Source organism: Conger conger, chromosome 7 (genome assembly GCF_963514075.1).
Source record: "Conger conger chromosome 7, fConCon1.1, whole genome shotgun sequence".
Lineage (NCBI taxonomy): Eukaryota > Metazoa > Chordata > Actinopteri > Anguilliformes > Congridae > Conger > Conger conger.
Genome location: NC_083766.1, coordinates 4,838,672 through 4,865,099, shown reverse-complemented (window position 1 = coordinate 4,865,099; position 26,428 = coordinate 4,838,672). Strand labels below are relative to the sequence as shown.

Here is a 26,428-nt window from a genome sequence, read left to right as displayed (position 1 = left end):
GTTTGTTGGATGTTCTCCTGGGATCTTTTGTGACTTCCTGGATGAATTGTCCCTGTGCCCTTGGAGAAATATTGGCCAGCAGGCCACTCCAAGGAAGATTCACTGTTCCAAGTGTTGGCTCTCACTGTGATTCATTGGAGTCCCAGAGCAAATGAAAAGGTTTTTGGAGTGACCAAGTCAAAGTCTTTACTTGAACCTGTGGCCAATAGAGCGGAGGCAGGACCTGAAATTGGCAGTTTATGCTCCAACACTTACCAATAAGTCTGAATTAAAGCAGCTCTGCAATTACTTTCTTTTTTTTTTTTTGCACATGGGTGATTTTTGGCGTTTGACTTTTTTTTCCCATTAAATAAATGTCATTGTGTTTTATTGTATAATATTGCTCAAGAGAGCAAGTTCAGTTTCATGGCAATGTACATGTACAATGTCCATAACAGGTTTTGAGTGATTTAAGTACAAAAGAAATAGGTCTACATGACCATAATCATGAGCTTGACCAAGAACAGGGTTTTGTAGTGATTGTCTTTCTCATTAATGTCAATGAACTGTTACTGTTCTAGCACCAGCCAGCTTGTATTTCTTCTGGGCTACAAGGTGGGTCATGCTAAAGCGTATTGTTGTGGTGTGGAGCAGGCGGCCATTGCGATGGTCCTCAGGACTGTGGGGTACAGCTCCACCATGTAGGGTAGTGAGATGGTGAAAACCAGTGTGATCCAAAATCTCCCCGTCGTCTCCCGTGCAGTAGATACCGACCTCAAATCTGTCAAGCAAAGAGAGAGCACAGAAAATACGGAGATTTTCTTAATTACAGTTCTTATGCCTCTTATTTTCATTTGATTCATTGTCTCCTACTTTCTCATTGGCCACAAGATGGGCCGTGCTGGAATAGACATATTCTAATGAGTGTATTTTTGTGATGTCACAGCTCACTGTGAAGTCCAAACCACTCGTTTAAATGCACATTTTCTTCATACGGATTGTGTGGATTTATTTTGAGTCTGCGATTTGATACTTTCACTGTTTTTATAGTGCTCCTTCATAATCCACAGAGTAAGGGAAATCTCATTTTCCACAATATGAGACCTTTAAAACATTTACAGTCTTTTTTACTGCCACATGACTTGGATTATACACATAACAATTTTGGTCTACACATCCCTTTTATATATGAAATTAAACTAATAATGATAGCTCTTGTTTAATAAAACCTAAAAGAGATAAGCACAGGAATGCACTCACCACTGATAACAGTATCATAAATTTCAATATCTTATTGCAATCCAATCATTGTGTCATTCTCCAACACTGGAGAATCACTGGTTAAATTACTTGATGTTTGTGTCTTTTTACACCTGAGGAAAACAAAATGGGGGGAAAAAAATGTAATACTGGAATTTTCCTGAATTGGGACACATACTCTCATTACAAAAGCACGAAAATGATACTATCCATTTTATCAAACACAGGAAGTATTAATACAGCACACATGCAATCTCAGAAGGTGCTGTAGCACAGTGCTAACAGCTGAGGGAGCAGACCCTGTATTTGTGAGATGTGGCTGCCTTACCTTTGAATAGTCTGCATGTGATTGATGGTCTCTGGGAGAGGCATACCATAGGTCTCAGGAAGCAGGAGGCTAACCAACCCCCCCAAAACACTGAGGCTCCCCATTAATATGTATGGCAAGGACTTGTAATAGGTTCCTGCATGACAGAAAAAAGGCACCAGGTTTACTCCATAAAAACCAAACAAGCAAAGGAAAGGCTGGTAGTGGCAGAGGGAAGATCGGTCACACCGCAGAGGTTGAGAAATCCAGGTTCAGAAAGTAAAAGTCCTCGCCAGTACTTTGTTCCAATCCACTATTTGTCAATTACCGTAATTCTTCAGCCCAGAGGTAGAACATTTTAGCGAAATTAGCTGGGTGGAACAAACACATGGCAGGACTTTTGGACCCCTGGACCTTCCACCTCCGCATGTCTGACGAGAGAGGAACAAGAAAATCAGAAAACGTGGCAGAGCCACTGGTGAAAGCGGGATGTTTACGGAGAGGAGGCCACTGGTGAAATCTGGGTGTTGACAGGTAGAGGGGAGCTGGTGAGGGGCGGCCTGTAGCGTAGTGGTTAAGGTACATGACTGGGACAAGAAAGGTCGGTGGTTCTAATCCCGGTGTAGCCACAACAATATGCGCACAGCCGTTGGGCCCTTGAGCAAGGCCCTTAACCCTGCATTTGCTCCAGGGGAGGATTGTCTCCTGCTTAGTCTAATCAACTGTACGTCGCTCTGGATAAGAGCGTCTGCCAAATGCTAATAATGTAATGGTGAAATCTGGGTGTTGACAGATACAGGGGAGCTGGCATCGAGGCTCACTAACCCAGATAGACGAAGTAGGGCGCAGCAATGCTGCCCAGCCGAGCGGCCGTGGAGCAGGTGCCGATCGCTGTGTTCCTCAGGACGGTGGGGTACAGCTCCGGTGTGTAGGCATACACGATAGTGAAAGCCAGCGTCACCCCAAATTTTCCCATCATTTCCAGTGCAGTACATACTGAACTCAAATCTGACAAGAGAGATGACAGAACTGACCGATCCCAACCTTCCTTCACAGACGTGTCATATATGAAGGCATCCTGAACATATGGGGACAATGCTGTATGATTCTTGCTTGAAGCAATATTTTAAGTAATAATAACTTCAAAATGTATGATATCTTGGGGGTTTTTTTTCCTACAAAAGTACAATTTGTATATTTTCTGGAATCATGAACCTATGGTGCTGAATCTCATTGCATAATATGTCCAAACACTTTCGGTTCTTATGCCTCTTAACATCATTGGACTCCTATTTACTAGCAGCCGAACCACCCTGTTCCCTATGTCAGGTGTGTACTGCCAAGAGCTCTTGGGTTGGAGACTTGCAAAAACAAAGTTGCTGCTGGAAGATATGGTTGGCCAGTAGGGGGGCACAGCAATGAGGGCACTCTACTGCAGAACAAGAATATTCAATGCGATATTGAGGAGGCTCCTTCGATGGCAGGGGTACTCAAATCCGGCCTTCAAGGCCAGACGAAGACTGCCGGTTTTCATTCATCCCCTCTAATCGGGACTGACTCTCCGGCCGATCTGTGGCAATAATCAATCAATTAACCATGGAGGAGAAACCAGCAGTAGTCCTGGCCTTGAGGTCCAGATTTGAATATCCCAGACCATAGAAGGTGCCTCCAACCAAGGTCTCGACTCAAGAGTGGATCTGGCCACCGAATCATCCCCTATATTGTACTAGCTATGCAATCCCTTGCATTGCCTGCCCACGTTGACATATATCGATTTTTTTTTATCTAAGGTGCTCTTGATAAGACTTACCTCTTGGTATGAGCCGTGTGACCAGTAGTACCGCTCCACCGAAGACCAGCATGGGAGAGAGACACAGTCGTCTTGGACAAGAGCGAAATAGGGGCCAGGACAAAATGTAGGCTGGGACTTCAACAGCCGCAGAGAAGAAAAAGTTTAAAAAGCGGTCCCCGTGCAGATTGGAGGTGTTCAATGATAAGGCGAAGTACCCAATGGTAACTATCACCCTGAAAATATGTGGTGGGAATTTGTTAAAGAGATTTCAGCCATCAGTCTTGAAAATGAAACATAAAAGTGAATCTTGGCTTTGAGCTGCCTTGCGTGCTTGCGTCAAGGTTTTGAGACTCACCACACAAAGCTCAGTATGCTCGTGATCCAGCGGATGTTGACGGACTGCACCAGATCACAGATGTTGTAGTGTTTACAGCTTTTCATCTTGTTTTCTACCTACAGCAAACACGTCATAATAAACATGTCTGCCTCAACCACGATGGAACCAGTTGAAGCTCAGTCCAAACTCCAAAACAATACGCACCATGATACCTACCCAACATCTGTGCACTTGCAGGGATAATTTGAGGGAAAAGTAGTACAGAGAGCTTGGACATGTCGGTGTTGAATAGAGCTTGTGTGAGACCTGTAAAATGACTGCCAGTCTAGCACAGGGCCATTGACTTACTATCCCAAAAATAATCTGGGTTTTGCGGGCTTTCTAGATATACAGATACACATACAAACAGTGCCCTGAAAGTAAAATTAGCAGGACCTGGTGAGGCTGAAAGATGACCTCTGGGGCTGTGACTCCATTCATCTTGGCAGCACCTCTCAAAATGGCCTCTGCCTCCTCCACCCGGCCCTGAGAGAGAAGCCATCGAGGGGACTCCGGGATCAACCTGTCCCAACACAAAGTCAGTCTGGACTGGAGAGAGATTTTCATGGTGAGGGGTCTATAAGGGTACACCACACCATGGAGAAAAAAATAAATAAATTGCCTTACGTGGACTGAAATCCATGTGAGAGAAATGGAACAACATAAGATATGCCTTTAAGACAATCCCCCTGGAGCAGTGCAGGGTTAAGAGCCTTGGGCAAGGGCAAAACTGCTGCATAGATCTTATTGTGGCTACACCGGGGCTTGAACCCCGGGTCCCAATCATGTACCTTTGCCACGAGGCTACATGACGCACACACGCACCTCCAAAGGAGGAAACAGAAAAGTCCTGGGACATTGATGGCAATTAGCAGCATTCTCCAGTCTCTGATGAAGAAGGCCATCAGCGGAATCATCATGTAGCCGATGGAGAAAGATATGCACACCCCCACAGTGGAGAATACCATCCGAGTACTTGGACTCAAAATTTCTGTACCTTTAGATTTAAAAGAGAACAGGAAGACTATTTCAGAGAAAACGTACGCTATAAGGTATACAGGTATAAGTGGAACAATGCTGAGTCATGACTCAACCAAACTTGCTGATCTCCCTTCAGCAACCCAATCCAGCTGCGGTCAGGGTGAGATGGCAGAGATTCCTCCGACAGACACGACTATTTTCCACACTGCAGAGGCACCACTAATAATAATAATAAACTTTATTTATGATATCTAATCATTTTCTGCCCATTTCACTGGCGGAGAACAAGGTCAAATTCTTGGTTCCTGTGTCTGCAGGCACCTTGTCTGACCACTAGACCAAGGATAATTGTCGTTTTATTCATAGTTCTGTGGTTGCACTTCTTACCTAGCCATTGCAGACCTCAGGCAATGGTGTAACTGGGACTTGAGCACTCAGCAGGGCTGACACTTTTGCTGGGAACGTGCATCTTCACTCAGTGTGAGCCACAGAGGCCTCAACTAATATAAACATTAGAACTTGTAGAAGGTTTTCATACAAATGGCCCCCAATTTTGAAATGCCCATCATGCCTGAAGAATGACCACTGTCCCACCCCGTCCCTTGAGTGCACTTACCTGTCAATCAGTGGGGAAAAGAATGTTGTCAACAAAATTAAATGGGAAGTCAGATGGAAACATATTTCACAATTACTTATCAATTTATTGATAATATGATAATGATAATACTGATGAAACTATCAACCCAGGCTCATAATTACCTAAGACAAATGCTATCAGATAGTTGGAAGTTTCTCCCATCCCAACGACAAAGAAAAGTGCAGAGAACATTAGCCAGGATGTGGAGAAAGTCTGGAAGAATGCGAACAAAGTCTGAACTGCCATTGTTGCAAACAGAATGATTTTCCTCCCAAACCTAAAAAAAAACAACAACAACACGACACACACACACACACACACACACACACAAATGGTGTAACAATTTAATTATTCTATGTATTAATTGGTTAAAACATTTGACACTCCAAAAGGCTTTCTGAGAACCTCAGAACCAATATTTAAATAAGAAATGCAGTTTAAAAGGCATGACGTACTAAGTTACAAATATTTCAGAGTTAGGAACTGCTCATGTTCCATTCTCCTGTGTGTGTGTGTGTGTGTGTGTGTGTGTGTGTGTGTGTGTGTGTGTGAATGTGAATATTACCTGTCAGACAATTGTCCAGAAATGAAGCATCCAGTTAACACACCAAAGAAATACAAAGAAGAGGTAATGGGGACCTTCCATGCATCAGTACACACCAGATCCCACTGACAACAGAGCACAATATGCAGGAAAAATATTGGATTATTTTGGACAATACACGCACATAAAGTGAAGTGTTACTTGTGTTGTCTAAGTAACAACTGTTGCATATATTCTGTGCTTAATGCAGTTAAATGCATATGCCTGAATTATTAAATGGAATAAATTAAAGGCATCAGTAATTGGTTGAAATGAGAACTTGCTTACACACGGCTTTCCATGGCAACGAGTTTGAGACCAGAGCATTAAAGCCAACTTTGCCTAAATAGCTAAAAACATTTGGTAAATATTTGGTTGTCCAAAGAATCAGCTGACTTTGTGACTCATAGGCTATTTTAGTTGATTTACAGTGAAATTATGTAAATCAACTGTGTAAATCAATTATGTAAATCAATAGTTGCCCAGAGGGCCAATAACTGCTGGTTTAGTTGTAATTAACGGTTGATGAGGCAACGAATGCATCGGAGTCTAATGCGATTTAACGTGTAGCTTATGTGAAGTTATGTAAGAAATAATCAACAACAAGGTGGTCATTAAAGGGTTTTTAACGCGCGCTGCGGGTTGCGAAGAATATGGAGTGGTTGGCTCCGCGGAGTGTGTTAAAACAGTGTGATGACCACCTCAGAGTAGATTATTCTGTTTATAGCCCTTCATTTATTTTATTTTACAATATAAAATTACAAATTTGAACATTTTTGTATCAGTTTATATGTTTAGTTTTAGAAATTTCGGATTATTTTCGGAAATTTCAGGATCTAACAATGAGATTCGTGATGCTTACAACATTAAAAATGATTGGCTCAAAACACTCTCCTAGACATGGAGTAAAGGTTTGCGAAATTTCATGGTGATAGGATGACTACGCACTGAGAATAATGGTTCGGAGTCCTGTAATAGCGTCCAAAATCCGTTTTGAGAAAATCGACTCCAAAGTCTGTAAATAATTATAGGCCACTAATTTCACCATGAATTAAATCTTTCAAAAGGTCGTATTATCCTGAAAGTTGAATATATGACGGATGATTTGCAGTGATTTTTTCAGTGGAACAGAACGTTAAAGGAGCACTGTCATGCTTGTTTCATGCTTATTTGGGTTAAATGCTTCATATGTGTGTAGGCAAAACTTAGCAGTTTGCTCCAATGGCCTCTCAAAAGGCGTTCTCCGGCCTATGAAGCATAGGCCTACGTCCTGGATACATCCCTCTCCTTGCAGCAAAACGGCCGCATAGGCCTGTTGACCGTTACCATTGCGTTTCAATGAATATGCGTTTCTAAACTAAAAATAAATGGCCCATATCTGCATTGCTTTCGCAAGCTAGCCGTGGTATAAGCGGGATAACGGTAAATGGTTGGTATTTAAATAGAGCCTTTATCCAAAGCGCTGTACAATGAATGCTTCTTATTCACCCATTCATACTCACACACCAACGGCGATTGACTGCCATGCAAGGTGCCAACCAGCTCGTCAGGAGCACTTCGACACAGCCTGGGCAGAGGATCGAACCGGCAGCATCCGACTGCTAGAGAACTGCTCTTACTGCATGTGCCATGTCGCCCTCATGAGCGAGTCATGTATGAGGACAGACCTTCCCTTCAGGGTGGTGAGCGGTACCCAGTCGGGCAATCATTTCCTCGTTATAACGGACTCGTTTATAGGGTTGTCCATTATCCCTCAATGAATGAAAGACGTATGGCAACAGGTGTAAGGGTTTGTTAGGGTTAACCCTTAGACTATTTTGCAACCCGTTACAATTCAAACAGCGCACAACTAAAATACTGCATTGCTGAAATGCAACTATGTGCTGTTTTTTAGAGAACAGCCCAAGTTGCGTTTGTGGACTTACCTCGGACACGATAGTGGAAACATAAATGTCTCTGTCGTATTCCCACCCATCCTGACAGCTTTCTTGTTCTATTTCAGGAACATTCACGTCGATTCCAGGCACGGACCCGTTGTCTGAAAGACGCTTTATTACGTCCAGTTTGTATCGGGTGCATTTGCTGTATCGCATCTCCCCATCATCTTCTTCCAGTGGAATAGAATAGTTTCTCCATTCGGCGCTAATATTGGCGTTTGGGGGTATCAAGCAGTGGTGCGGAGGCGTGTCAGCAAGGAATACGACGGAAAAACTTGTCAACCCGTTAGGAACTATGCTTAAACAGATGAGCAACATGATCAGTTTTTGAAAATGTCCCCATTCTCCCACAAATTCGGTAACGTCGTCGTAGCGTGCGGCGTGCATTGTAAAGATAACTGAGTGCAGCGTCAGAACTGAGGTAGCCTAAGTGCAGCTGCAAATTTAATGACACGTTTTAGGTCAGTGATCGGCAAACTGACAGCCCACGGGGGCTGAGAAATGCTTGTTATATGATAGTCTGGCCAATCAGTAGCACCCGATCGGCTTTATTTAGGTGTGCATTCCGGCAACGGTAGAGCGGCCCGTATGATAATGCATACGTCTATAGGCTACGCACCACAATGTGCCACAATATAGTCCTCCGGACAGATGTACTTTTGTTGTTCAGCTAACGTGAGAGATATTATTTAAATTTAAATTTAAATGACACACACACACACACACACACACACACACACACACACACGCACACGCACACGCGCACACACACACACACACACACACACACACACACAGGGTTTACAGTTAATGTCAAAGTTAACCTAACCTCTAAATGGTACAAAGTTAAACATTATATATTTCTTAGAATTTCTTGTACTTCCCTCTACGGTCTTTCAGCGCACTTAGCCCTGGTTATGGGTATGCGCTTTGTTGTACGTCGCTCTGGATAAGAGCATCTGCCAAATGCCAATAATGTAATGTAATGCAATTTTAAAACAGTTACAGTTTCATAATAAGAAAATAAGAAAAATCTTCCTGTGCAAAAGTTTGGGAGCCCTGTCAGTTAGAACTTTGTAACTCCTCCTCAGGCAACAATAACAGCTTGCTAAGACTTCCTGAGTCTTTCCATTCTTGCTCTTGAATTTTTCCCCATTCTTCCTGGCAGAAAATGGCAGCCTCCTTGCATGTATAGCATGTTTGAGATCTAAATTTTTCAGATAATATTCAAGACTGGGGACTGCGGTGGCCATTCCAAGACCTTCATCAGTCGTTCCTGAATGTACTTCATGGTTGATTTCGAGGTATGCTTTGGATCACTGTCTTGCTGGAGTACCCAACTTCTCTTCCACTTCAATGTCTGGACTAGCCTCTGGAATTTGTTTTATTTATTGGTGGAATCCATTCTTCCTTCCACTCGTACAAAATTCCCTGTGCCCTCAGCTGCCATACAACCACAAAGCATAATGGATCCACCTCCATGCTTCACAGTTAGCAAGGCATTCTTCCATACAAAGGCTTTGCTCCAAACACACCTTCTTTGGTGGGGGCCAAAAAGTTAAAGTCTGGTTTTGTCAGTGCAAAGCACATTGTTCCAAAAGGTTTCATTACATTACATTAATGGCATTTGGCAGATGCTCTTATCCAGAGTGAGGTACAGTTGATTTTAGACTAAGCAGGAGACAAACCTCCCCAAGAGCAATGCAGGATTAAGGGCCTTGCTGAAGGCTGTGCAAATCTTATTGTGGCTACAGTCAAGTACCTTAACCACTACGCTACAGTCCGCCCAAGTTCAGGCTTCTCAAGGTTTTCTTTTGCATACTTCAAACACTTAATTTTGTATTGAAGTCGTAGGGCATGCCTCTTTCTGGCAACTCTGCCATGTAGGTCTGTGTTGTTTTGTTATGTAGTATTGTTCTCCGGTGAACAGCTAGACCTGTGTCTGCTACTCTTTTTTTGCAGATTTTTGGGTTCTTCTGAGCATTTCCCACCAGGTCTATCTGAAAAAATGTTTACTGTAATGTATCTAATTGGCTATTAGACCCATTAGACCCATAGAAAACATACAGTATTTACTGCAATGTTTCTATTATTATGATATGCCTTTTATGTGCTGTTGCCTTTTAATTGCAGATTATCTAATAACAAAAGTGTGCAAAATTGACAAATACAATTGATTTAAAGACAATTAAAATGTTATATCTACGTATTTTTCTGACATCGCGTATTTCAGTAATCCTGTAATTTAGATAACAGTAAGATTAAGATTACAGCAATGATGTATGTGTGTGTGTGTCTGTATAAATATATATGTATATGTATATGTATATATATGTATATGTGTGTGTGTGTGTGTGTGTGTGTGTGTGTGTGTGTGTGTGTGTGTGTGTGTGTGTGTGTCCGAACACAGCTATGTTGCGTAGTTCTCTATGTAACGTGTGCATTAAAATAAACATTTTTTTGTATTGGTACTAAAGTCATACAACCAAAAATGACTTTAGCCAAGAGAGCTTGATGTGAGAAATATAAAACAATTTAGTCCCACCAACAGACTTTCTAGCCAGCTGGCTCATACCTTCTTACTTCTGCTTGCTGCTTAAATTCACTACAAATCCCCCAATGCAAAGTAAAATAAACACCAAACGCAAATATAGCACGAGCATGCATGCATATAACCCCGTCAAGCTAGGCAGCGTTAGTAAAGCCAGTGGGGTAGATCATCGGCCGCTCGAAGGAAAACGCTTAAACTAACACAAAAAAAGAACTAGACAGACCGCTCAAACAGGGGTAGCACTATGAGCAAACGCACACGCGTTCTCCTAATAAATGTACGCAGGTAGGCAAACACTGGCCACAACGTCTCCGACGATCAGTGGCAATAGAATTAATTACCAACAGCACTTAAACATCCACTAACATGCTATCCCAAATCACACATAAAACTATTTAAGGTTAGAATATAAAACATACCTACACGTAGCCAACCCCCTTTTCTTACATTTAGCATACATTTTACATTTATAATCAAACAAAGTGTCCATACACAACACATTCACCAGATAGCGTTGCAAGGACCGAAACACTCTCTGGCTGCTTGTTTTAACATGCTCTTATGCAAACAACGTAATTAACGTAATTAGCTTCTTCGTCCCATAGCTTGCCTGCCTCCGGGCGGTTGCATCTATGATTATTGGTTCGATTCATATGAATCCAAGTTTTTTAGTATCTGAGATAGCCACGAGATAACCTAACATTGAACGGACGTTAACTTCTGGTGAACCATTGTTTTGTTAATGTTTTACTCTTGTGCTTAAGTGTACAGGTAGAGTCCATTCTGAGGCTATTCTGCAATAGAGGCTATTGCGCTTCTGTTGCTCAGATGTGCCAGTTCTAGCCTGTATGCCTTTCAGTCTGTGACTTCCATGTGGATTGGCTTTCATTTTGGTTTCCATTTGGCCTAACTTTCCTCGTAGTTTGACTTGTATTTTTCGGCAATTTAAAACTTCTGAACAATTACAAAAAAATCCCTTCCGAACACATCCCTTCCTTGCGCCGCTTTATTTCAACTCCAGAGACCGAGAATAGCGAATGCAGAGATATTTATCAGGTAACTATACATGTATTTGCGATTGTCTAAAACGTGCCCGTGATAAAAGCTAACAAAAATGAAATGTATTTAGCCTATATCACAAATGACATAGTATACCTTTAAAATACAGATATAAGGCATGATGTGTTGGTTTATTTTTCCACTAGCCATATAAATGATTTATTTGCGATCATTTATCACATGGTCTTTACTGCCACATGATTTACAAATAGTTTTTAGTTAGTTTTTTTTTGATTATACACATATTTTCAGTAACACTTTGGTGAACACATCGCTTTACATTTTATATAGACATAAAAACTAAACATAATAACACTTCAAAGAGATAATCCGAGTAATGCACCCAATACTAATAGCTAAATACAATATATTATAAATTAATATCAAGACAGTGTAAAATTATCACAAATGATTACACCAATCAGCACATGTTAGATGTTTAAGAAGTAATATCTCAATCTTTATATAACCCAATATCCAAAATCTTAGCGTAATCCAGTCATCACAACATTGAGACATTCTCCGTCGGTGAAGATTCACTGGATAAATCATTTGATGTTTGTCTCTTTTTACATCTGAGGAAAACAAGATTGGAATAAAGATTAAATGCTGGAATTTTCATTAATTGGCATATATATATATATAGCACTGTGCAAGTCTTAGGCACCTGTATGCTGTACAGATAAGCTTCTTTCAAATATAATTCAATGAAAGGTCCTAAATAAACATACTATACATTTTAAAGAAAAACATTTTTTAATACAAAAATGTCTCTGTAAAATAAAATCTTTTGGAAAATGAATATTTGGAAATCTCAAATGTGTTCTTTTATACCTACACACACACACACGCACACGCACACACACACGCACGCACGCACACACACACACACACACACACACACACACACACACACACCAAAGCAAACATATATATAATAAAGTTGAGGGTGCCTAAGACTTCCGCACAGTACTGTATATATTCCGATTGCAAAAGCATGATATACAATACTGAGGAACCATTGATTGAACACACATTCACTGTCAGAAGTTGCTAACAGTATCATAAATTTCAATATCTTATTGCAATCCAATCATTGTGTCATTCTCCAACACTGGAGAATCACTGGTTAAATTACTTGATGTTTGTGTCTTTTTACGCCTGAGGAAAACAAATTGGGGGGGGGGAGGAAATGTAATACTGGAATTTTCCTGAATTGGGACACATACTCTCATTACAAAAGCATGAAAATGATACTATCCATTTTATCAAACACAGGAAGTATTAATTCAGCACACATGCGATCTCAGAAGGTGCTGTAGCACAGTGCTAACAGCTGAGGGAGCAGACCCTGTATTTGTGAGATGTGGCTGCCTTACCTTTGAATAGTCTGCATGTGATCGATGGTCTCTGGGAGAGGCATACCATAGGTCTCAGGAAGCATGAGGCTAACCAACCCCCCCAAAACACTGAAGCTCCCCATCAATAAGTATGGCAAGGACTTGTAATATGTTCCTGTAACGAGGGGAGGGAAAGGGACCGTCTCACACAGAAACCATGCAAAAAATAAAAACATGGTTTAGTAATGTGTTGATCACTAGCCAGGGGAAATCAGCAATGCAGCACAGGCGGAAAATACAGGTTCAGGAACTACAACTCCTCCCAGAATGTCCAATTACCTGAGCTATTGCTTATTAGCTCAATTCTCCAGCCAGGAGGTACAACCTATAATGAGCAATAATGACAACAATAATGAGCGAAATCAGCTGGCTGAGTTCATGGGTGGACGAAACCCATGACAGGACTTTCTGACCCCTGTACTTTACACATTCCCCACACAGCAGGGGAGGGCCAATATGTCTGACAAATTAGAAGAACAACAAAAGAAGAGAAGACAAAAAAAGGTGCCCCTGGATAAGGAGGAGTGCTTATTTGAAGAGAGACACTGGCAGAAAGAGGGGAGCTGGTGAAAGAAAGAACACTGGCAGAAAGAGGGGAGCTGGTGAAAGAAAGAACACTGGCAGATAGAGGGGAGCTGGTGAAAGAAAGAACACTGGCAGAAAGAGGGGAGCTGGTGAAAGAAAGAACACTGGCAGATAGAGGGGAGCTGGTGAAAGAAAGAACACTGGCAGATAGAGGGGAGCTGGTGAAAGAAAGAACACTGGCAGATAGAGGGGAGCTGGTGAAAGAAAGAACACTGGCAGATAGAGGGGAGCTGGTGAAAGAAAGAACACTGGCAGATAGAGGGGAGCTGGTGAAAGAAAGAACACTGGCAGATAGAGGGGAGCTGGTGAAAGAAAGAACACTGGCAGATAGAGGGGAGCTGGCATCGAGGCTCACTAACCCAGATAGACGAAGTAGGGGGCAGCAATGCTGCCCAGCCGAGAGGCCATGGAACAGGCACACACTGCGGTGTTCCTCAGGACCGTGGGGTACAGCTCCGCCGTGTAGGGGTACACGATACTGAAAGCCACTGTGACCCCAAATTTCCCCATCATCTCCAGTGCGATAGACACTGAACTCAGATCTGTCAATTAAAGAGAGATTACGGAACTGACCGGTCCCAACCTGCCATGAAGGAAGCATCGTACGCGAAGGCATCCTGAAAACACCCGAGTACAACAATGGGGTGTGAGCTTCGCTTGAACATGGCTTCCACAACCAGTAACAGTCATTTCAAAGCACAGTATTTTTTCTGTCAGCGTACATTGTATATTTTCTTGACGTCATGAACCCGTTGTGCTGAATCTCATTTCTTAATCCAAACACGTTCAGCCTTTGTGCCCATTTTTATTTAATTTGTTTCCTTATTTGCTAGCAGCCGTACCACCCTGCTCCCTTCTCATGTAAAACTGCTGAAAGCTACCCTGATGTGCATTGGCTAGTTCTTGGGACTGGAGACCTGTAAAAACTAAATTGCTGCTGGAAGAAATGTTTGGCTAGTAGGGGGCACTCAACAGCAGACCAAACCTGATTACATTTAAAGGTGAATTGGTAAATGGTTGGCATTTATATAGCACCTTTATCCAAAGCACTGTACAATTGATGCCTCTCATTCACCCATTCATACACACACTCACACACCCATGGTGATTGGCTGCCATGCAAGGCGCCGACCAGCTCATCAGGAGCATTTGGGGGTTAGGTGTCTTGCTCAGGGACACTTCAACACAGCCTGGACAGGGGATCGAACCAGCAACCCTCCGACTGCCAGACAACTGCTCTTACTGCCTGAGCCATGTCACCCCTATACGTTCTTTCAGGACGGAAGCAGGCACTCGCAGCCTATAGGTAAATGTTTAGCGATGTTTACGTTTGCCGATAGTTGAGGCTATAGGCTAAAGGTGTGTGACTTGTGTGTGTGTCTTGGCAGCGTCATCTTGGAAATCGGGGACATCACGAGGGAACATAGGATGCAACTGGCTTAATAGTCCTTGGCCTTGATCCAAAGCCTCATGAGATGGCATTCCAGGTCCACCACTATGTTTAACAGTTACATTACCATTACCAATAATAATAATACATTGTATTTGTGAAATGCTTTTCCCATGCTCAAACTGTTGTACAGTACAAAAAAATTGTAAATACAGGACAACAATGCAAGGATAAAAAAACAAGGGCAAGTAATAAAAACAATATTTACAAGGAAATATACCCCTAATAACCAGAGAGAGAACAGTGTGCTCTAGCTTTCCTTTGGCTTTATTTCCGTTATTTAGAACATAGTGCAGTATATTCCATTTCCATACGGGCAGAGCAATGTTCATACTTTTTTGCATTCTCCCATTAAATGGCAAATGGACTGCATTTACATAGTGCTTTTATCCAAAGCGCTTTACAATTTGACACACTCTCTTTCACACACACTCACAGGCAGCAATGATCTTGTTGGGCTTTTGGGGTTAGGTTACTCAGGCCCATACCCAGGGCGGGGGATTGAACAGGCAACCCTGCAACAACCAGACAACCGCTCTTAACTCCTGAGCTAATGTCACTGCCATAAACACTGCAAATGAAGCCAGCGGTCCCTCCAATAACTTAACTCCACTCTATATAATACTGATATAATATTTATTATCAAATACAAATATCAAAAGACAAATATGTGTAGTAAGACCTGTCTGACTGGTTTCCTCAAAGAAGCTGTATTACTTTTACTGTATCAATAAATTGATCACAAACAAAACTTTTGCCACTATGGGCAAAATAAAGATACTTTGGTTACCATTAATGCTGTAATCTTTCTACTCAGGACAGAATTTTAATCTCAGAGACACCTGCACCTGGCTTGAGGAGGGGGAGGGGTATAAAATAAAACCTTCCTTCGTTTTCCATATTTTCTACAAAATGGAGGAGGCATGAGGATCACAGTAGGGATTACACCGCACAAATCAATGCTGCAATAGCATTTTTATCTTTTAACTAATATCTTAATTATTGGTTGTTTTAATTTCGTGTTCTGGAAATATTATCGTCTTATTGTGTATTGTAAACTCGGCAATCTTGAAAAAGAGGTCACTGACCCTTAATGTGTCCCCGAGTACTAAATAAATAAATAAAAATAAATTAAAAATTAAATACATTTCTTATTGATCACTGGTCATCTGCGGTTACTTACCTTTTGGTATGAGCTGTGTGAGCAGTAGTACCACTCCACCCAGGAACAGCATGGCGAAGAGGCACAATCGCCTTGGGTACGAGCGAAATAGGGGCCAGGCCAAAATGTAGGCCGGGACTTCCACGGCCGCCGAGAAGAAAAAGTTGAGAAAGCGGTCTCCGTACAGATTGGAGGTGTTCAACGATAAGGCAAAGTACCCAATGGAGATTACCATCCTGGAAAGACGGAGTTTGTTGAGAGATTTGAACCATCAGTGCACCATGTTACATAAAAGTGAATGTATTGCTCTTGGCTGCGAGCTCCCGCACGTGGTCTTCATTAGCAGGTCGGGGTGTTTTGTGACACTCACCACACGCAGCTCAGCATGACCGTGATCCAGCGGATGTTGCTGGACTTCACCAGATCACAGATGTTGTGGTGGTTCCTTTTTTTCAGCTTGTTTTCTACCTACAGGCAACAGGTGTCACAACAAACGTGTTTGCTTTAACCATGGCGGCCCGGTTCAAGCACGGTGCAAAGCAATAGAAACCATATCAACAATCCGACATCTCGCCGGGCTGATTGTGAGCAAGCGGAGTACGGAGAGGTTTATTATCACGCGGAGATAGTGAGGTACCCGTTCAGACACAGAACTTGTACATATGAGTGTTAAACAGCCAGTCTAGCACAAGGCATTTGGCCTGTATTGGCGGTCGTTGGCAGGCAGCCTTAAGCTTTGCAGAACTGTGCCTGCTCTCGGGTCTATATTATCAACCATCAAGGCATGGGTTCATTCAACATTTTCTTTAGCTAGAGTCAGTTTCCACATAACAGAAAAGAGACAGAAAGGAGTAGATCCCAGGAACGGATGCCAGAGGCTGCACTCAGGAAAGGAACTTAAAGGAACTTAATTCAAGTGCAACGTTACTACAATGAAGAGTGCCCTGTGACATGTTAAAGGACAAAATACAGACTTAAGGGTTAAATAGTTTAGGGAAATCATTGAACTCGAATCATTGTAAATGACCTTTATGTGACAGTTGCTTCTGGAACACTTAGGCAATGTGTAACCTGACTTAATTAGTGTTAGGACAACCAAATGCCCAGTTTTAGACCAGAATGTCCTGATTTCATATTATTTGTACAGGTCTGGTTTGTGGTCCGAGGCAATATGTCCAAGTCTGAGTAATTGATTGACAGACGATTATATAAAAAATAAAAAAGTCACCCGGTTTCCACCCGGTTCAACATCGGTCCTTAGAGTCCCCACCTCGTTAGCTTCCAGCTGTGCATGTTGTCCGATTTTTACAAACGCTAAATCTGGCAGCCCTAATTAGTGGTAATTCCTTAGATGTCTACACAGCAGTGAAAATAAGTGGACCCTGTGATGTGACCCATTTCCTTGTTTTTGCTCTGTTTAAACTACCATGCACTTGAGAAAAAACACCTTCCTTTTTCGCAACACTGTCGATGAAAATTAGCAAGCAGTTTATTTCTGTGAAAATGTGTAAACTGTGAGAATTGGTCACAAGCTTCTTATGTGGTTCTGAATGAGATTATTATGGCTGTGTCTCAAATGATTGGTTAGCATTTTTACTATTTTGTGTCCTTTGTAGGCATATCCCAAACTGGAGTCATACTTAAAAAGGTGCCTTATTTCAGTTAGATTTGAAAACAGCTTCCGATGAATCTGTCTTACGCAGGATATCCAACAGGCGTTTGCAGTTAGGCGTATGGCGGAAATGGAGAAGCTTGCTGTGAGTGTAGACTGTACTTGATAATTTGTTGTAGTTATATTTTCACAATGCATTTTCATTTAATACACTGGAATACTGTTATGCAGTGTTTTTAATCCTGGATGAGCTTGCAAGTAATCATAATTGATAATAATTGGTAATAATTGGTAATAATTGGTAATAATAATAATAATAATAATAATAATAATAATAATAATGCATTTTATTCATAGAGCAAATATAAAGATTTATGCTTTACATAAAAGTGATACAATCATTAAAATACATTATAATTGGTAGGATCATGTGTGCCATATTAGGGTTGAAATGACTACCTACTGGACAGTAGAACAGGGTTGGGCAGACCTGCTGTTATTCAGCATGAGAAATTTGGTTGTATAAAGGACAGGAAATGTATGCAATTTCAGAAGTTAAATCTCCAATTGTACACAGTCTACCCCAGGGCTGCCCAGTCCTGCTCCTGGAGATCTGCCATCCTGTCGGCTTTCATTTCAACCCTAATCTGGCAGACCCGATTCTACTAATTAGCAGTTCAATGAGATTGCTAAATGGTTGCATTTTATATAGGGCCTTTATCCAAAGCACTGAACAATTGATGCTTCTCATTCACCCATTCGTACAAACACACTCACACACCAACAGCGTTTGGCTGCCATGCAAGGCACCAACCAGCTTGTCAGGAGCATTTAGGGGTTAGGTGTCTTGATCAGGGACACTTTGATACAGGGCGGCCTGTAGCGTAGTGGTTAAGGTAAATGCCTGGGACATGCAAGGTCAGTGGTTCGATCCCTGGTGTTTCCCCGGTGTTTTGATTCAAGCCACAATAAGATCCGCACAGCCGTTGGGCCCTTAACGCTGCATTGCTCCACGGTCTGCTTAGTCTAATCAACTGTATGTCGCTCTGGATAAGAGTGTCTGCCAAATGTCACTAATGTAATGTAATGATACACCCAGGGCGGGACTTCCAGAAGACTGCTCTTACTGCCTGAGTCAATGTCGCTTCTAAAAGTGAAAACCCTACAGGATGGTGGATCTCCAGGGACAGAATTGGGCGGTCCTGGCCTACCTCACACCAAGGTGAACTGACGTAACTGATTCTCTATTCTGTGCACGCAATCAATGCGAGACTTTGTTACACAGGAGTGTTTGTGTCGAATGTCCATGTCTGAATTGCCATGAGCAAATGCACAAGCACTCTAAATGATCACCTTCCATGAGCAGGTCTTCATTCTGAATTAGCCTCTTAATAAAGGCCTGGATAACCCCACACACACTATCGAGGAACTGGCCACAGTCCAATTTCATCTAGACCGTGGTGCCCAAGCAGGATGGTCACATTGATAACTACAACCGCCAACACACAACCATCACCAGCATTCCAGGCTGGGCAGGAGGATCTATCAAGAGCCAGTGGTGGAAAATTAGACCGAGCAAATGGTACTCTGTATGAAAGTAACATTGGCAGGACCTGGTGAGTCTGAAAGATGACCTCCGGGGCCGTGACTCTGTTCTTCTTGGCAGCACCTCTCAAAATGGCCTCTGCCTCCTCCACCCGGCCCTGAGAGAGAAGCCATCGGGGGGACTCCGGGATGAACCTCAAAGGAAAACCAGAGATATTATTTCAGTTCCACACCTTTTCAGTTGGATTGCAGAGTTTATAGGAGGTACCTGTAGCTGTGCCCAGCAGAATGATTTTAAAAAACTGGTCAGGGGGCAGCCTGTAGCCTAGTGGCTAAGGTACATGACTGGGACCTGGAAGGTTGATGGTTTGTGCCCCGGTGTAGCCGTGATAAGATCCACGGAGCTGTTGGGCCCTCGAGCAAGGCACTTTGCTCCAGGGGGGACTATCCCCTACTTAGTCTAATCAACTGTAAGTCACTTTGGATAAAAAGAAACATCAGCTAAATAACTGTAATATAAGGCAAGTTGTATTCTAGGCATCCAACATAGTGCTGTTATTCACAAACTACAGGGGAGGACACGCGATGCCGGGTTGTATCGCATACCTACCTCCACAGGGGGAAATAGAAAACTCCTGGCACAGCTATGGCAATAAGCAGCATTCTCCAGTCTCTGATGAAGAAGGCCATCAGGGGAATCATCATGTAGCCAGTGGAAAAACACAAGCACACTCCCACAGTGGAGTATATGACCCGGATGTTCGGACTCAAAATCTCTGTGCCTTTAGACAAGATTTAAAGAGAACAGGAAGACAAAGAAAATGGTCATGCTTTTAAACAAATCGCCCCTCATTTTGAAACGTCGGCATGCCTTTGCCTTTCGATAGCTGCCTCTGTAACGGGAGTCTCCTTCTTCTTCTGCCTCTGAGAGGGCCTTCAGTACCCGTGACAACCTTCCCCACGCCTCACGACTGTCACTCAAGCCAGAAACTGGATAGACTTTATGTTTCTGTGCTAAATATGCATAATAGCAGCCAGAAAACAAGTTTGCCTTACACAAGAGTCCATGCACAACCAGTATGAATGGGAATAATTTAATTACTTTGTGTTTTAACAGAAAACATCTCCTTTATTTCACTTCATATGTATGACGTCATAGATGTATCATATATTGGGTTTTTTTTTCCAAACACCTTAAAAATATCAAGATTTTTTTGTTTTTTGCCATATCACCCAGTCCTACCACCAACGCAGACTATCTGGTCGACGAATCCACTATCTAATGTGCACAAGCCCTGTGAACAACAGTGGCTGTATGTAGACTTGGTAAATAGTCTTTCTCCTGCTCATAGTTCTGATCCCTTTAATGCTTAATGTATCATTAAGATAATTTTCTATCATAATAAAATAATATTGTCTATACCATTTAATGGGCACTCGTGATAAACTCAATTTCTTTCCACATTGAATTTAAGATAAATAAAGCATATTTTATTGCGCATGTAATCCCACGCCTCTGCTTGTTTCCATTCGTTTGAAAGGTATTTGTGCGTGGATGACTTCAGATCTTGCAACTATTGCATTAGGCGCAAGGCTTGTGATATTTATTTCCATAGGGCCACTGCTGCCAAGTACATAATGCAAAGTGTCTGCATATTTTGTCATGTTTTTGTGGCAAACACTTCTCCGTGCTCTCCCAAATTAATATCAAAGGCTGCAGCGGTAGGAGAAGCTAGCCAGTAAACACAACATTCCAAGCTGGAGAAAATGGTGGATGGGGGCCATGAGCATATTTTGGAGACAAAATGACAGCTAGATTGGAGAATATTTCACAATTATTCAATAATAATTCCTTGCACCAATATAGTGCCTTTCGCACACTCAAAGCTCTTTACTGCCAAGTTTTTGCCCAATTAAATCAATTGATTAGGTGGCAGGTAGAGAGAGCCAGTTTGTGAATTTAGCCAGGACACCGGAAAATGCCCTACTGTTTGTGTTAATGACCACAGTTAGTCAGAACATGGGTTTAAACATTTTTAGCAATTTAGCAAATAACATACAAAATAGGGATGGAAATAACAACACAGACTCATAATTACCTAGGACAAATGCTGCCACATAGTTAGAAATTTGTCCCATCCCAACTAAAAAGAAAAGTGCAGAGAACATAAACCAGGATGTGGAGAAAATCTGGAAGAATGTGAACAAAGTCTGAACTCCCATTGTTACAAACAGAATGATTTTCCTCCCAAACCTAAAAAAAAAAACACACACACACACATACACACACAAAACAGTCAGTTAAAGAGAAAGCCCACTGTAACTATCTTTAAGTATTAACTGTATTCTATGGTTAAAATGCTTTTGATAATTTAAAAGGCTCCTTCTTGTTTTTGTTCCATAATTTTCTGAGAACTTGGCAATATCTAGATATGAAATTAGACTAAAAGGTTACTACCATTTCAGAGTTATGAACTACCCTTGCCCAAGTTGAGTGAAGTAGAGCGAGAGATTGTGTTGTGTTTATGTGTGTGTGTGTGCGTGCGTGTGTGCGTGCGTGTGCGTGCGTGCGCGTGTGCGTGTGTGTGTGTGCCAATGTTACCTGTCAGACAGTTGTCCAGAAATGAAGGATCCAGTTAACACGCCAATGAAAAACATGGAGGTGGTCATGGGGACCTTCCATGCATCACTACACACCAGATCCCACTGAAGACAGAGCACATATTTACTGCACAATTTACACATCTATTTGTTAAGATATTTACTTGACCATCTTAGTGTGACTAAAGAAGAAAACATTATGTAACAGGTATGACCTGACCAGGGTGCATGAACGCACCCATAACAGGTAAAGCATCGAATTAAGTGACGTATACCTAATCAAGTGACGTATCTATAAAGCCAGGTGTTTGAACACATGTGAGTTGCATTTGCCTTTGTGCGCACCCTTTTGTTTGCCATGCCATACTAAGAATTTGCATGTAACTGGACGTCGCCGACTGTGGTTTTAGCGGGTAATATAGCAACCAGAAGGTTTGGCTGGGTGACGGATAGGGCAACTAGCCAAGGTAATACTTCCGATTTCGACGTTAACGGTAAAAGGTAAGGAGGCTTTGGCTTGCTGAGGTAATGTCGTGGAGAGTATGCTACGTGTAGGACTTTGTCAGAGGTAACACTGTATTGACAATTATCTTGATCATGTTTTACAGATGTTTCATATGATTATAATATGAGATTCGTTCGTGCTCGCTTTGCGTGAGTTTTGTTTATCATTTACATACAAGCCAATAGCCTAGAGTGTACCGGGGCTATTCTATCGGCTAGGCAAATTCTATTTGAATATGTTAATTTTTTTTTGTTTGTCTTGACCTTCTTGTCCTTACTGTTACCCTTGACCCTGCTATCTTGACAGATCACTCCTTACGTGCCCCCAGAGCCTCACTGCAGATGGCTGTATGTAGACCTGGTAAAATAGTCTTTCTCCTGCTCATAGTTCTGATCTCTTTAATGCTTAATAGAGATGTGTCATAAAGATCATTTTCTCTCATAATAAAATAATATTGTCTATACCATTTAATGGGCACTCGTGATATATCAATGTATTTCCACATTGAATTTAAGATAAATAAAACATATTTTATTGTGTATGTTATCCCACGCCTCTGCTTGTTTCCATTCGTTTGAAAGGTATTTCAGGGTGTTCTAGCTGCCAACTGTGGCATGCTAGATTGGAAGTTGATTGTAAGGGTTCTGATTATCTGTATGTTTACACTAGGACTGTACTGTCCTATCAGGTCCTCTTCGCACTTATACGTGTGTTTGATTTGCACTTCATTGTACGTCACTCTGGATAAGAGCGTCTGCTAAATGCCATGTAATGTAATAATATTTGTGCGTGGATGACTTCAGGTCTTGCAACTATTGCTTTGGGCGCAAGGCGTAGTGATATATATTTCCATAGGGCCACTGCTGGCATACGTCACAAGTACAATAAGTGTCTGCATCTATTATGGTAGGGAAGCTAGTGGTCTACTTTGCCTAAACTGCCAAACAATTTTGATGCAATAGTCTGGCAATATGTAAAGTCTTAGAGTCTACATTTCTGTGATTAAAGTTTTTATTTATTTATTTAGTTATTTATTTTTTATGGAAAATGTAAATAACTCCCGAGCGGTTTGCCACGAAGCGGTTAAACACGGTGCGTGCGTTGACGACTTCATCCCAACTCCCAACGAATTAAACCACAATGTGGCACTATGAAGCGCAACACGTTTTTAAATTAAACTAAATAAAAATGGAAGAAAAATAAAAATCACTAAATCAGTTTCAATTTTGCAGAGATGTGATACTTGCTACAGCGTCGAAGCACTTAATTAGTATGTTGGTTTTATTGGTGCTCTTAATTGCTGCTTGCGGCTACATCTCATTTTGTGTTTGGAACTATCTGTGAGTGACTTTCATACTCATTCCCGATGAACACATATAATGACGCGATCTATCAAGTTCTGCCTTACTGTGGGCAGCCGCGTCGCCCCAAATCTATAATTGTACATGGCAAAAAAACAGTTTTCTTTTCGTATCCAGTTTCCAGTCCCAGTTAACTGGGGTCTATAAAGGGAAGGTGGACGCTGTAGTGCCAGCGCCTCGATATCACAATTTCGAGTACAGATTTCCTTCAAGATATAAAGCGATTGTCAATTGCGAACTTCATTGTTCCTATAGGCTACCAACCATTTAGCTGGTTCGTAAATTCCATAACTTGTGCCCTTGCAAAGCCTGTGTTTCTATGCATAGACTGCTGATAATGTGAGCTACTGTATCTTGCATGTAATTATGTGAACTTCTTTAGAATTAATAAATAAATGACCTCAAATATGATATACAATTCAGCAAGTACCAATTTCAATTAATCCTTTGTATTATTCTGAAATTAAATTGAATAGAAGTTATTTTACCCAATTTACTACCCCATTTATTGGGGCATTAATTTCTTGCCTTTTCAGAAAACGTTCAGACTGTGAAGTTACGTCTTGACTTACCTCTGTCACGATAGTTGAGGCGTACATTTCCCTGTCGTATTCCCACCCATCCTTACAGACTTCTTGTTCTATTTCAGTGACATTCACGTCGATTCCAGGCACGGATCCGTTGTCTGAAAGACGCGTTATTACGTCCAGTTTGTATCGGGTGCATTTGCTGTATCGCATCACCCCATCATCTTCTTCCAGCGGAATAGAATAGCTTCTCCATTCGGCGCTAATATTGGCGTTTGGGGGTATCAAGCAGTGGTGCGGAGGCGTGCCAGCGAGGAACACGATGCACAAACCTGACAACCCGTTAGGAATTACGCTTATACAGAGGAGTAACATAATCAGTTTTTGAAAAGGTCCCCATTCTCCCAGAAATGTGGTAACATCATCGTAATATTTCTCGTGCATTGTAAACCCAAATGAGTGCAGAGTCAGGCCGAAGTGAGATTCTCACTGCAGCTGCGGCTTTTTATAACACCCTCTAGCAACATGTTGATTGCTTTTCCTAGCGGCCAGGTCAGAGGTCAGTCAGCGAACTGGACAGTGCGGTTTTTAATCCTAGGCAGCCTGAATTTCTGGCTTGCATACTTCAAGCACAATGTAAAAAGGACTATCATTATTAATTGGACAGAGCAACATTTTACTGGATTTTCTTCCCCAGGACGTGGGGTCTAATAATACCCCTAATTTAATACTGTATTGACTTAATTTGCGGCCACGTCAGAAGTTTTTTGAGCAGTGGAGCATTATAACGATTACAGTGTAGGGGAGAACGGGATATGGTGTGACATGGGTAAGATGCTACATCTCACCTTCAAATGTAAAAAAATAAAAAAAATAAAATAAACTTTTTTAGGTACGGATGTTCTTCCTCTCCCTCAGCTCCCACGCCCCAACATGTTTTTGTAGCTTCTTAACTCACTCTCCACTTTACCCTGTATGACCTTCCTCCCTCTTCTTCCCATTCTCCCCTCCGCTCTCTCCTCAAATCGGCTTTCTTCTGCCTTGCAACTCTCCCACAAGGTGTTCAGCTGTTCCCCAGTTTTACTCGTTTCTTATTTCAGCAGCCTCTTCTCTCACCCCTCGCCATTCCTCGCCATCCCCTCGACTTGGATTCCATCAGCGGTCTTGTCTCCATTTCTCTCTCTCCCTCTCCCTCTCCCTCTCCATCCATGCTGCCCATATCCCTCTCCCACTGTTTCTCTTCCCTTTATAATTTCTGCCATTCCCCCGCACCTACTGACACTTTTCAGAGGTCAGTGGAAGACAGCTGACCTGCACTGTCATTTTTACAGTCATAATTACATACAAAGAAAAAGCTTATTAGCACATTGTCAATTATTGAAAAATAATTTTGCAGGTAGGGGCAAAGGACATTCACAAGCAAATGAGTGGCTCTCTGCCCTTAATAAATAAATATTAACTCAGAAAGAAGTGCTGGCATGTAAAGCAATGTGAATTGTATTGACAACTTTGATCTTTTCTGAAATCTTTGTAGGGAAAACTGATTCCACTTAAACAGTGCTGGTGAAAAAATACTGCCTCAAAACATCCACAATGCCCTTTGCTAGGGAAAAATGCCCTTTTTAACATTTCACAGGTGAGCATCGTCTGATGAAACAGATCCCAGTAAAAACAACGATAGCTATACTTGAGTTAAACTTTTGTATTTATTTGCAAAGAAATGACAGAAAGTGAGAAAGCTTACCACCTTTCTGATTTGCATCAGACACAGTAAGACTCTTATACCCACTTTTCCAGAAGGGGGGAGCTTTACCATGGCCATGAAAATTAATCGGTATTTTGTCTTCTGAATACCCCTTGTTGACCTTGCTGTAAGACCAGAATGTGCTAGCTGAGAAGCAGAGACATTAAGGAGCTCAAAGGCTGTCTGTCTGTAAGGATTATCACTAAAAGGTTATTTGTAATCATGTGATTGTCTTTGTTAACACACATTGTCAATTGAGAATCAATTAAGAATCAATGTCCACACGTTCGCAGAGAAGGGGGAGGGATAAGCTGTGTTGTGGTTTGAGGGTGTTCGTTGCTGCAATTCCTCTCTTGACCATTAGTCCAAAATGACCCATTGTACCTTTAAGGCAGCATTGTTAAACATAAGGTCTCTAACAAACAAATCTCACTTGCTCAATGACCTTATTACACAGCACAACCTGGACTTATT

General features: G+C 41.8%; 2 protein-coding genes across 2 annotated transcripts; both read right to left on the bottom strand.

Moving 5' to 3' along the window:
* Nucleotides 1-408: 408 nt before the first annotated feature.
* Nucleotides 409-8,239, bottom strand: LOC133132108 (solute carrier family 22 member 4-like). Its single transcript, XM_061247281.1, has 11 exons — nt 7,841-8,239; nt 5,898-6,001; nt 5,455-5,609; nt 4,540-4,711; nt 4,111-4,237; nt 3,694-3,791; nt 3,357-3,571; nt 2,372-2,554; nt 1,568-1,703; nt 1,240-1,352; nt 409-760 (listed from the first exon to the last, which is right to left on the bottom strand). The coding sequence occupies exons 1-10, from the start codon at nt 8,237-8,239 to the stop codon at nt 1,271-1,273; spliced, it is 1,671 nt and encodes a 556-aa protein (XP_061103265.1). The 3' UTR covers nt 409-760; nt 1,240-1,270.
* A 3,335-nt stretch (nt 8,240-11,574) lies between these two features.
* LOC133132927 (organic cation/carnitine transporter 2-like) lies at nt 11,575-24,661 on the bottom strand. The gene is made up of 10 exons (XM_061248753.1): nt 24,256-24,661; nt 21,819-21,922; nt 21,316-21,470; nt 19,827-19,998; nt 19,285-19,411; nt 16,430-16,527; nt 16,081-16,295; nt 13,807-13,989; nt 12,842-12,977; nt 11,575-12,037 (listed from the first exon to the last, which is right to left on the bottom strand). The coding sequence occupies exons 1-10, from the start codon at nt 24,652-24,654 to the stop codon at nt 11,965-11,967; spliced, it is 1,662 nt and encodes a 553-aa protein (XP_061104737.1). The 5' UTR covers nt 24,655-24,661; the 3' UTR covers nt 11,575-11,964.
* Nucleotides 24,662-26,428: the final 1,767 nt, after the last annotated feature.

What these genes read in the sequence shown, in the direction of transcription:
- LOC133132927 (XM_061248753.1), bottom strand. Translation starts at nt 24,654, where the DNA reads ATGCACGAGAAATATTACGATGATGTTACCACATTTCTGGGAGAATGG. An exon ending in TCTGGACAACTGTCTGACAG is followed by an intron (nt 21,471 to 21,818) that starts GTAACATTGGCA and finishes TTTTTTTTTTAG; the next exon opens with GTTTGGGAGGAAAATCATTC. An exon ending in CACATGCAGACTATTCAAAG is followed by an intron (nt 12,038 to 12,841) that starts GTAAGGCAGCCA and finishes TGTTTTCCTCAG; the next exon opens with ATGTAAAAAGAGACAAACAT.
- LOC133132108 (XM_061247281.1), bottom strand. Translation starts at nt 8,239, where the DNA reads ATGCACGCCGCACGCTACGACGACGTTACCGAATTTGTGGGAGAATGG. An exon ending in TCTGATAGCATTTGTCTTAG is followed by an intron (nt 4,712 to 5,454) that starts GTAATTATGAGC and finishes TTAAATCTAAAG; the next exon opens with GTACAGAAATTTTGAGTCCA. An exon ending in TCATCTTTCAGCCTCACCAG is followed by an intron (nt 3,792 to 4,110) that starts GTCCTGCTAATT and finishes TGTTTGCTGTAG; the next exon opens with GTAGAAAACAAGATGAAAAG.